General features: G+C 39.9%; 1 protein-coding gene across 1 annotated transcript in view; it reads right to left on the minus strand.

The window, feature by feature from the left end:
* Window positions 1-12,842, minus strand: part of LOC124267820 (E3 ubiquitin-protein ligase MIB2-like) — a 72,882-nt gene that overhangs the window by 53,922 nt on the left and 6,118 nt on the right. The window contains exons 5-6 of the mRNA XM_046702816.1: window positions 10,771-10,965; window positions 10,176-10,321 (exon numbers count right to left, since the gene is read on the minus strand). Of these exons, the coding sequence (XP_046558772.1) occupies window positions 10,176-10,321; window positions 10,771-10,965 (341 nt within the window). The remainder of the gene's footprint in view (window positions 1-10,175; window positions 10,322-10,770; window positions 10,966-12,842) is intronic.

Here is a 12,842-nt window from a genome sequence, read left to right on the forward strand (position 1 = left end):
AAGTGCTAGAACCAGTATACACAAGTGCTATAACCAGTGTACACATGTGCAATAACCAGTATACAAAAGTGATATAACCAGTGTACACAAGTGCTATAACTAGTATACACATGTGCTATGTCCGGTATACACAAGTGCTATAACCAGTATACACAAGTGCTATAACCAGTATACACAAGTGTTATAACCAGTATACACAAGTGCTATAACCAGTATACACATGTGCAATAACCAGTATACACAAGTGCTATAACCAGTATATGGTTTGAAGTGGAAATTGAAGTATAACGTCAGTAAAAGTGCCTTGCTTGTATTCAATACAGACAGATATCTTACACCAGTTAGTCTGTATCTTGGTTCTGTGGCCATCCCTCTCGTGCAATCTGTTACGTACGCTGGAGTTCAGTTGTCTTCATGTAATAAATCGTATGATAGAACAATGTCATCATGTGAAAAAGCACGTAAACTGGTTAATATGTATCATGACCTTGAGCGTGTGCTATGGTTCACTCAATCCTATTTGTGCTTGTCGTATATGGAACAATGTCATTTTACCATGTGCTTTATATGGTTGTACTGTCTGGAGCAGCTTAACGTCAAAAGAATTGGACGTGTTGGAGTTAACACAAAGGTATTTCTGTAGAAAGGTACAAGGTCTGCCTAAACGCACTGCTTCTCCTGTGTTTCTAGATACCCTGGGCCTACTGCCAATTCAAGGGTATATAGAAAATCTTGTTTGCTTATGTTTGGTAGAATCTGCCGTCTAAATGATGCCTATGTTGTTAAACAATTATTTCTTCATCGTCTATTTGAATCCAAATGTATGACTACCATTGGTAAATCCCCATCACCTATCCTGTACATGGTTAAGCTCGTAAACAAGTATGGCTTTGTTTGACGCTGTTAATACATACATCACAACAGGGGTTATATGTACTAAAGCAAAATGGAATGATATTGTTAAATCCAGAATCTGTGATGCTTACGAGAGTCTGTTGTGTCATCAGATAGCAGTGAGAGAGGATCTCTCCAGATATTGCCTTATCCGAGAGCCTTTAATCCAAGTAGGCTGTGGGAACTAGCCCTGATTAAAAGCCTACATTTTACAAACTCTCTCATATTGTTTGCATTGGCTGTAAAAGATTGAATCAGAGAGTGTATATGTGGAATAGTAGCCTCTGATATTGTTAAACATGTTATTATGTCCTGTACACATCTTAATGATTTGAGAAATGATATGTTTGAAAGGATTTGTGATATTATATCAATATCTCTGATTTTGTTGACTTCTGGGAAAATGATGACGATGTAATAATTGCTGATTTACTTGGTAGATCTTGTACAACACTTGGTAACTTAAATATGACAGAATGGGCGGAAGCTATGTTATAAGTGGCTGAGTTTATGTCAGTCTGTCATTCTAAAATATCTGCACAATTAACTGTCTACTGAGTCATTGTATATTCAACTTGACACTTTGTTGTAACATGAAACAATCTTCATATTTTTGGAGGAAATAAAGATAATCTATCTATCTAACCAGTATACACAAGTGCTATAACCAGTATACACAAGTGCTATAACCAGTATACACAAGTGTTATAACCAGTATATACATGTGCAATAACCAGTATACACAAGTGCTATAACCAGTATACACATGTGCTATAACCAGCATACACAAGTGCTATAACCAGTATACACAAGTGATATAACCAGTATACGCAAGTGATAAAACCAGTATACGCAAGTGATATAATTAGTATACACATGTGTTGTAACCAGTATACACATGTGTTATAACCAGTATACACAAGTGCTATAACCAGTATACACAAGTGCTATAACCAGTATACACAAGTGATATAACCAGTATACACAAGTGCTATAACCAGTATACACAAGTGCTATAACCAGTATACACAAGTGATATAACCAGTATACGCAAGTGATATAACCAGTATACACAAGTGCTATAACCAGTATACACATGTGCAATAACCAGTATACACAAGTGATATAACCAGTATACACAAGTGCTATAACCAGTATACACAAGTGCTATAACCAGTATACACAAGTGATATAACCAGTATACACAAGTGCTTTAGCCAGTATACACAAGTGATATAACCAGTATACACAAGTGCTATAACCAGTATACACATGTGCAATAACCAGTATACACAAGTGATATAACCAGTATACACAAGTGCTATAACCAGTATACACAAGTGCTATAACCAGTATACACAAGTGATATAACCAGTATACACAAGTGCTTTAACCAGTATACACAAGTGATATAACCAGTATACACAAGTGCTATAACCAGTATACACAAGTGCTATAACCAGTATACACAAGTGATATAACCAGTATACACAAGTGCTATAACCAGTATACACAAGTGCTATAACCAGTATACACAAGTGATATAACCAGTATACACAAGTGCTATAACCAGTATACACAAGTGATATAACCAGTATACACAAGTGCAAAAACCAGTATACACAAGTGATATAACCAGTATACACAAGTGATATAACCAGTATACACAAGTGATATAACCAGTATACACAAGTGATATAACCAGTATACACAAGTGATATAAACAGTATACACAAGTGTTATAACCAGTATACACAAGTGATATAACCAGTATACACAAGTGATATAACCAGTATACACAAGTGCTATAACCAGTATACACAAGTGATATAACCAGTATACACAAGTGCTATAACCAGTATACACAAGTGATATAACCAGTATACACAAGTGATATAACCAGTATACACAAGTGCTATAACCAGTATACACAAGTGATATAACCAGTACACACAAGTATAAACTAGAACCAGTATACACAAGTGCTATAACCAGTATACACAAGTGCTATAACCAGTATACACAAGTGTTATAACCAGTATACACAAGTGCTATAACCAGTATACACAAGTGCTATAACCAGTATACACAAGTGCTATAACCAGTATACACAAGTGCTATAACCAGTATACACAAGTGCTATAACCAGTATACACAAGTGCTATAACCAGTATACACAAGTGCAATAACCAGTATACGCAACTCCATGCAACAAAGCAAAGTGCTACAGAACAAAATCTCAACCGACTTATACCCGAGTGGATGTGCAATGTTACAAAGAAATTGTTACTTTCTACAATCTACCTTTACAAGCTACAACCATCCATCTATCTGTCTATCTATCTATCTGTTACATCAATTTCAGTAAGCTACAACAGTATCTTACATTACATGTATAATAGCTTCGTGTAGCAAAATACTACAGTATAATGCCAGAAACTACCAACTACTTTTCTATACCACAAGTTTACTGATTCAGGTTACATGCAAACACCTGAACACTACAGCTAGATTACACCCATATCTCACAACTGTACCTAGTGTGTCCATGCCACCCTACAAGCTATATGACTGCACATTCTGCAGGCCATAACCTTCAAGTATATTCTTCATGTATATAAGGGCCTGCTCCAATGCTACATTGCAGACTTCAGGCTTCAGGCTAATACGCTACATGGGTAGACAAACACCTTGGCATTGACGTCACAGTTTTTGGTTATGAGCAGTTTGATGATCCTTGGTTGTCCGCTGTAGGCAGCCATGTGGAGAGGAGATCGGCCTTTACTGTTGGCGATGTTCACGTCGACTCCTGCGTTGATGAGGAACACAGCGACAGCTTCGTTTGATCTGGAGACAACACAAAACACTAGACATCACGAGACTACCCACAATCAACACTAGATATATACATTCGCTGTTGGCAGTAGTGCAAAATATTCAACATAGATTGTCGTGTTTTAATTAGAATAATAGTTAGTGAGTATTTGTTTTCAAAGTAGACACATCCTGTTTTGTTTCTGAATTTTAAACTTGTTTGTTCAAATTCATAAAAAAGATTACTGTTTCAGAATTTGGTTGTTTGGATCCGGAGAGTAAAGTCATACTATTGGATCTGGTGAGTAAAGTCTTACTATTGGATCCGGTGAGTAAAGTCTTACTATTGGATCTGGTGAGTAAAGTCTTACTATTGGATCCGGTGAGTAAAGTCTTACTATTGGATCTGGTGAGTAAAGTCTTACTATTGGATCCGGAGAGTAAAGTCTTACTATTGGATCCGGTGAGTAAAGTCTTACTATTGTATCCGGTGAGTAAAGTCTTATTATCCAGTTGAACTGCAACCTTGACTCACGATGTAACAATTTTCTCAATGCATCCAGAGTGAGCTTATGCTATATTTGAATACATAATCAACAGTTTCAATTTAGTTATTACAGTAGCTAGACGATATTTTGTTGACGTGTCCCGGTTTTTGCTGGTAAAATATGATGAATAATTTTGTATTGAAACTGTTGCAGTTTCGTACCTTAACACATAAATAATATCGAAACATGTCGTTTTCTGAACTTGTGACATTTTTTTCAAATCAAAATATTTGGTGCACAACAAGATGTATGGTCAGGGGACTCTCCCTTACTGTAGGGAGATACACACGTATCAGATAGGGAGAAGCTAGACTCACACGTATCAGATAGGGAGAAGCTAGACTCAAGGCTGTGATATAACCTACTTGCCGACAGCCAACACTAGGGCTGTGTCCCCATCTCTGTCCCTGCCGTTTTTCTGAGCGCCATGTTGGACGAGGAGCTTGACGATGTCCAGTTTGTTCTCATGAGCCGCCACCTGTAGAGGGGGGATGCCGTTGTGGGAGGTGTTCACCTGGGGGAATGATGAAATATCAGTAGACACTATTGGAGTTACGACCAGCCAGCATTGTGTGCTGATGACTCGACTTGAGGTTACACATGTATGTGGATGTCCACTACTCAGATCATTTAGCCAGAGGTATCAAATCACTACAATCACCCCTGATTGAAACAACTGATTTAAGGCCGCATCAGAGCGAATGCTGCAATGTTTATCGTAAAATAGCTCTTTGTCGATCATTTTCCGTGTGATTGGGAATAATAATATACACGGCTACAATGGTGCACTTCGATGATATATACAGTTACAGTGGTATATATAGTTATTTCCTGTTGTCGATTACACTATATTCCTACCAGATCGGAGTCCCTCTGGATGAGATTCCTCACAGCGCCGATATCGCCTTCCACTATGGCCTTAAAGAACACGGCTGGCCCTGCCGCCTGCTGTTGGACATCTTGTAGAGCTTCTAGCAGCGCCAGGCCAGCGATGAAGTTTCCGAATCCTCCTCCAAGTTCTACAGAACAACAGTTGTTTACATCAGTGCGAATACCTCCTGACATGGCATGGTATGATATATATTTGTTACGTCTAACAGATCATGACAACCTCTATAAACTGCATTTCATAAACAAACTCCATTCATAAACAAACAAACAAACAAACAAATAAATATATATTTCATGTTAAATGCGTCATATGCAGAAACGTACATTACTAACAGGTCATCAGATCGCATTTCTTACAGGAATACTATTACCTAACTTCAGTTCTGTTTGCTTGTTCTTTCTTGCGGATTGTTTTAAGTTATTTACATATCTGACCATTCGTCATATCTGATGGTTCATTTTAGTTCATATATGACGCTTTTCTCGTTACAAGTGAATGTGATTGTTCGTCATATCCGATTTCTGTATGATCGTTAAAAGCTGAGCGTTCGTTTAAGCTGACCTACGTTGTATAATCTGGATGTGATCTGGTGAACCAACATTTGTAGTATGAAACCGTGAAGATCCGGGTCAGAATTGATCTTCAGCAAACCATGCTTGTCGTAATATTTGACAGACGGATTCGGGTGGTCAGTCTCGCTGTCTTGTTTGACATAAGTCATCGTATCCAAATTGCGTAGATCAATGATCATGCTGTTGATCACTGGATTGTCTGGTCCATACTTACAGGCTGCCACCATAATCAGGTGTCATTCCATACAGCTGGAATATTGCTGAGTGCGGCGTTAAACAACAAACAACCAAACTAGCAGTATGACATGATCATGTGACCTCCGTCCCCTGTCTGATTACTGACATGTACCGCTTACCATATCAATGATATCAGTGTTCCGTGGACGGTTGTGTACAGTGAAATTAAAGAGATGTTTCTTTTAGGCTTACGCAATCTTAAAAAATCATCATCATCATCATCATCGTCGTCGCCGACGTCGCTGTCGTCATCATCATCATCTTCATCCTCGTCAACTTCTCCATCCTCCACTTTACAGCAGCATGGATTGAAGAGATACACTCTGGAACCAAATTTGACAGCAGCGTCTCCATCAGAGTCGATCTTCACGACACGACCTCGTCGACCGAGAACCTGTCGGATGAGTGAATAATACAACACATTAATTGATCTCAGTCGTAGCGACCTTCTGGACTAGTAAACTGTCCACAGTGTAAATTGTATTCCCTTCATATAATAGGTAGTATTACGCCATCTCTAATTAATTCAATCAGTCCATCAGCCTACATCCATTCCTGTAATCTGAACTGTAATGTAAAGATGGCGGTTTCAGTGACAACCACCTACCTGCCGTGGTCCTTGTGAATATGCTTAAGGTGTCTAGAACTGGCTTCAGATGTCACTCACTCCCTCACTCACCTAAACTCACACACTCACTCACTCATTCACCCACCCACCCACTCATTCACTCAAACGGCGTTTCCTTACCTTCTGCATGTCATCAAGCCATCCGCCATGATCCTCCTGGAGGTTCTTGACCGTCTCCTCGTCGTCAATGATCCTCACAACGTTGCCGGGAGACAGTTTCGGGACCTGCGACCAGACATGTACGTGGGTTGGCGTTGGCGTCAATAACTAATGGCTTAACTTAATCGCCGTTACAAATATCACACATCTATGAATTATAGGTGAATTTAGAGGGGAACCCTGCTACAGTGTTAGACCCCAGCTAATTAGCGTCCTGTCATAAACTGGAACATTGTATCTGTCTAATTAGGGTTAATAGTACATGTAAATTACTATAAATAAGATAAATTACTATAAATAAGATAAATTACTATAAATAAGATAAATTACTATAAATAAGATAATTGACATATCACACAGAATGACAGTGTAGTGAATGTTGCCTACCAGACCCTACTCCCTGGTTGTGACCAGCAGCATAAGGTGTACAGGGAAACAGCTGCAACCAGTGACACCGCAGTCTTTGACCTGGTCTGTCTCAGTCAAGGAACCTATTTACCCTTCGGCATAGCACTTCCTGCATGGACCCGTGAAGATCCGGGTTAGAACTGATCTTCAGTAACCCATGTTTGTCGTAAGAGGCGACTAACGGGATCGGGTGGTCAGGCTTGCTGACTTGGTTGACACATGTCATCGTATCCCAGTTGCATAGATCGATGCTCATGCTGTTGATCACTGGATTGTCTGGTCCAGACTAGATTATTTACAGACCGCCCCGCCGCCATTTTGCTGGAATATTGCTGAGTGCGGCGTAAAAACTAAACTCACTTTCTTCACTGCTAAGGCCCCAAATGAAGCAAGTCTAGATTTCCTCAGAGTTTGAACCTTCTTTCCTACTTGGTCTCCTTTTCAATTTAAAAGGACTTACTTGTCGCTATAAACATTATATGTATTCAGAGACAAGGCGTTAGTCTATGTTTGACGTACCTTTCTGAGAGCCCTTGGCACAATTCTCCACTTCTGACTGTCAAACTCCACAGTGGCATCCCCCCGCCTGGGAGAACCCCCGCACCGTACCCGTCTTGCCAATAAGCTGCAGATAAAAGAAATTTAATATTCCATATCTGTAACAATACATGTATGGCAGAAATACTGGTTCGTGGCGTCAAGCACCTAACAAACACTATTTGTTCTCCTTAGTCATTCGTAACTACTCGCCTATTTCCGTGACCTACAAGAAGAACGCCACCCGGCTTGCCGGAATGACACGAGTAGTTACGAATGCTCCTTAGTGTGTTCTACTGGAAGGGCAGGACATGTTCACACGTTCTGACAATGATTCCAGTGCTCCATTCATATAATGTCAACCGCTCGTTTGCATGGGATAATAGAAGGGACATTGTCGCATTGTCGACCTCACAAAAATAAGCAAAAAGAGGCAATAGTAATCAAAATGCGACAACGCGATCTTTTGTCCTTGAAAATTGTCGCTATGTCGCATTGTCGCACTTTGGCTGAATCAACCAAATATTACTCGAAGCGGACAATGCAACATAACGACAATGCGGGAATGTCCCTTCTAGGCTTCCATACATTTGCATCTTACGCACAATACAAACTGTTTCGGCGGATAATCACGACTGGCCAATCTCTGGCTTTGACGTTTCCTGTTATCTTGTTGCAGAACAAGGGCACTATGTTACTCCATCTACGCCATTAGTAATTATCTTGTTACAGTTTATAATGACACGTGTCTTTAACACGCGATGTTATTTTGCTCCAATATCAGCTTGTAAATAGCTACACGGTGGATGTTATCTATGAAAGTGTATTAGTGTCAGTCTAAAGTTCTAAGGAGAACATAAAAATAGACTGTGGCGCGACTACGCTCCCATAGTTATCTGATAACTTCGAAAATATTTATCTGAGCCAGCCTGTTATCTTGCTGATTAAATGAAACTACGACATTATCTTCATCACTGTGTTTTTCAGCAACATGTACGATTAACGCTTGTCAGAGGCAACAAAGCATCTGATCTGGGCTATCAGTTGTCGAGACTTCCTTGTTGTGGACGCTGCGATGGCTGAGTGGGTCAGATTGCAGTTTTGGTGTCTCATGCTGAGAGTCTGGGTTTAAATCCCGGATAGGTTTCACCCCCCACCCCCAAAGTGTTAAAATTAGGACAAACACCTTTGTGTCTAACTTACGGTTGTGTCGAAGTAATTATTCTGCCCCTACGTTCATATCAATCATTTACATTTGTGTCGAGTCTCGGATATGTCCATTTATTACCAACGAGGGCGAAAATATCGGGGTTCATTTTTTTCATACAATGCCCTAGGGCAAAATATCACTTTGTAATGGTGACGTGACGTCATGAACAAGGCTATGACGTAACGTTTCTTCTGTGACGTTGCGTTCTACATGCGGCGACTGCGGGTAGCCAGCCTGTGTTTAAAAGTAGATTTGGGTTTATTTTCCTCAATTTGACGACTTCAGTAATAAATAGAATATTATATTCGTGCCCGCATCATACTATGTTTACGACACTCGTGCCTAAATATCGGTATATCCCTCGCTCTCGCTCGGGAAATACCAACATTTAGGCACTTGTGTCGTAAACATAGTATGACATGGGTACTCATATGATATCCTCTATGTATTTACGCAGGTCTCTTCAAACTCGCCACAGCAGTACTTTACTATGAAAGTCTAACAATGTCACATGTCTTAACAGCCGTATTTATAGAATTCTACTATATACAGGCAGAATTGGGAGCTGAAGTATATGAGTACTAAAATATATATAAATACATAAATTCGAGCAAAAGTTTAATCATCCGTTTACAAACTGTATTCTTTACAACACATCTTCAGTGCTAACTTTATCTTGAATGCATTGACGTTCATATCGGTATGGAAAACGTTATGTCGCCTCTATGCGTGCGTTAACGATACTGAAGATGTAACACGTCATGTGCAGCGACCAGTACACAAACTCCTCACTCCAAATGCAAATCACCTACCCTTGCCATACCTGCCGACCAGTACACAAACTCCTCACACCGCCTGCCCATCACCTAACCTTGCCATACCTGCTGACCAGTACACAAACTCCTTACACCGCCTGCCCATCACCTACCCTTGCCATACCTGCCGACCAGTACACAAACTCCTTACACCGCCTGCCCATCACCTACCCTTGCCATACCTGCCGACCAGTACACTAGCTCCTTACACCGCCTGCCCATTACCTACCCTTGCCATACCTGCCGACCAGTACACAAACTCCTTACACCGCCTGCCCATCACCTACCCTTGCCATACCTGCCGACCAGTACACAAACTCCTTACACCGCCTGCCCATCACCTACCCTTGCCATACCTGCTGACCAGTACACAAACTCCTTACACCGCCTGCCCATCACCTACCCTTGCCATACCTGCTGACCAGTACACAAACTCCTTACACCGCCTGCCCATCACCTACCTGTGCCATGCCCGCCGACCAGCTCCCTGCAGCTTTCTGCAGTTCCTTCAGCGCCGCCTCGTCCAGCTCGATACACACCTTGTCCCCCTCCTTGATGCCAGAGTCTGTGTTGCTGATGGCGCCGGTCAACGCCGCCGATGTGACATCTGTTAAAAACATTGAATAATATCTGACACATATCCTACTTTCTGTACCTGTACGCTATTCTCGAGGCAAATAATGAATTCCTGCCGCTGTTAAACTGGGTATCCCCCCAAACATGTACATTATCTACTACTCCACAGAAGTTAAAGAACTCCCCATTCATTATTAAATGACTCCTGCTAATCTGTCACAGCCGTAGGGGCGGTGGGGTAGCCTAATGGTTAAAGCGTCCGCTCGTCATCTGTCAGACGCTGGTTCGAGCCATTTCTGTGTCCCCGCCTTGATGTTGCTGGAATATTACAGCATCTAAAACCCTTTCAGTCTGAGGATGTTCTTTCAGTCACATGTTCTTTCACAGTAGTATATATCCCAGTCCGGTACTATTCTTGGTTGTGTCAACTGAACGTTTGTCCACGCATCAATACAAGCATGGGCACGTCCATCGCCTTACCCAGTAGTGGTAGATGTTTGGGGTAATAGTCAGGCCCCGGAGCCTCGTCTGTGTACTTCAGGTCCACCAGACCTTTGTGGCCCATGTGATACGAGTTGGTATGTCCCGTCTCCCAAGCTACCTCCACAACACTGCGGGCAGAGAGAGTTGTTGGTGTGTTCAGTGACGTCACATGACCTTTACCTCCAGGTCCTCCTGAAGAAAACCATTTTTGGATTCACATTCATGTCAACATTGTAATGACATGCCTATGTCGTTTACTGACCAGCTCGTATCAGGTGAAATCACTGACTATGAAATCAAACAAGCATTAAATGATTTAAAAGGGGTTAAAGCAGTAGGTCAGGATGGCATTCCGCCTGAATATCTCAAACTAATCACTAATAAATCCTTATCGTAAGCAACCTTTTTATAGAATGTTAGATACTAGTGTTTTCCCAGACTCCTGGAATATGGGTAATGTTTATTTCTTTACATAAATCTGGAAACATATCTGATCCAATTTCTCTCTTGAACGTGACTGGCAAACTGTTTTCTGCTGTGATCGAAAAACATATTAGAACATGGCAAAATGTAAATGATTTGTTATCAGAATCGATCCCAAGCTGAATTTAGACCCATTATTCCCAATCAGACAATATATTTATCCTTCAAGCTTTGTGTACAAAAAATTTAAGTGAACCGGAAGGTCGTTTCCACTGTCCCTTTATAGACTGTAAAAAGGCGTTTGACTGATATGCTACATTTATTGATTACTAAAGGATTAACTGGTAAATTGTCAAATGTTCTTCAGAGTATGTACTCAACAGTTAAGGCACGTATGAGGACAGATAGAGGAATCACTAATTGTATCAAAACTGGTGTAAGGCAGGGCGGTGTGCTCAGTCCTGTGCTATTTATATTTTTCATGCATGAACTTGTAAGTGAAATGTATAATGGGTGTGATCATGGAGTTTTTGTTTCGCAAGATATCATTGATGTAATGCGATTACTGTTTGCAGATGATATTGCTTTATTATCATTTTCAGTTAAGGCCTCCAGAAACAGTTAAATGTCCTTCATTTATATTGTGAAAAATGGGGCCTATATATTATTGTTTTCTGAAAAGGTGGTATTCTTGATAAATTTGAAAAATGGGCGTACTGTAATGAAGAAGTAAGCATTGTTTCACACTACAAATATTTAGGATTGATTGTATCCTCCAGATTATCATGCAGCCAGCTTTACAAGTATCTAAAGCTTTGATCCCGTATATAAGGTCTTTAAAGAAAATAAGTTTATATCTTTCCCAGTTGTTTCTAAATGTTTGACAGAAAAATAGCACCAATTCTTCTCTATGGTTCCGAAATGTGGGGAGTGAAATACAATGATTCCATCGAAAAAATCCACTCTTTATACTTTATACATTTCTTAGGTGTTGGTAATATACGTCTAACAAAGCTATTTTAGGAGAAACTGGTCGCACAGGTGAATTCAAATAGATTTACCGTTCAATGTTATAACATGTTAAAAGATTGGATGATAATGGGAAAGATTCTTGGGTGTCTGATATAAGAAATATTCTTTTTATGTCTGTTTTTTTCCCTTGTTTGGATACCTCAAGATGTTGGAAATGATAAGTTATTAACCTTTACCCTTAAGCAAAGATTAAATTACATATTTTCCCAAAAATGGCACAGTCATCCATATCATCCTCCAGATTTCTGTGTCATTATGCAAATATGAAATCATTACTTGTTTCTGAAAAATATGTATCTGAACAGGATAGAACTTTAAGAAGAGCTTTCTGTAAATCACGAATATCACTACACAACTTTAATGTTAAAAATCTTAGAAAGAAAAATGTACATGATAAAAATAATAGTTATGCCATCTTTGTAATGAAGGCTATGTCGAGGATGAGTTTTATGTACTTTACATTTGTGAACATTACCAGTTTCTTAGAAACAATACCTCCCTATGATCTCAACTGGGTACAAAGATGAACAACAAATGAAAAACCTGTTAAACTCAATAAATATTAAATATTATATTATCTGTTTCAATATTCCTGAAATGATTTTTGAAATTAG

This window comes from Haliotis rubra, unplaced genomic scaffold (assembly GCF_003918875.1).
Source record: "Haliotis rubra isolate DU_JTF1 unplaced genomic scaffold, ASM391887v1 Scf134, whole genome shotgun sequence".
In the NCBI taxonomy this organism is placed as follows: Eukaryota; Metazoa; Mollusca; class Gastropoda; order Lepetellida; family Haliotidae; genus Haliotis; species Haliotis rubra.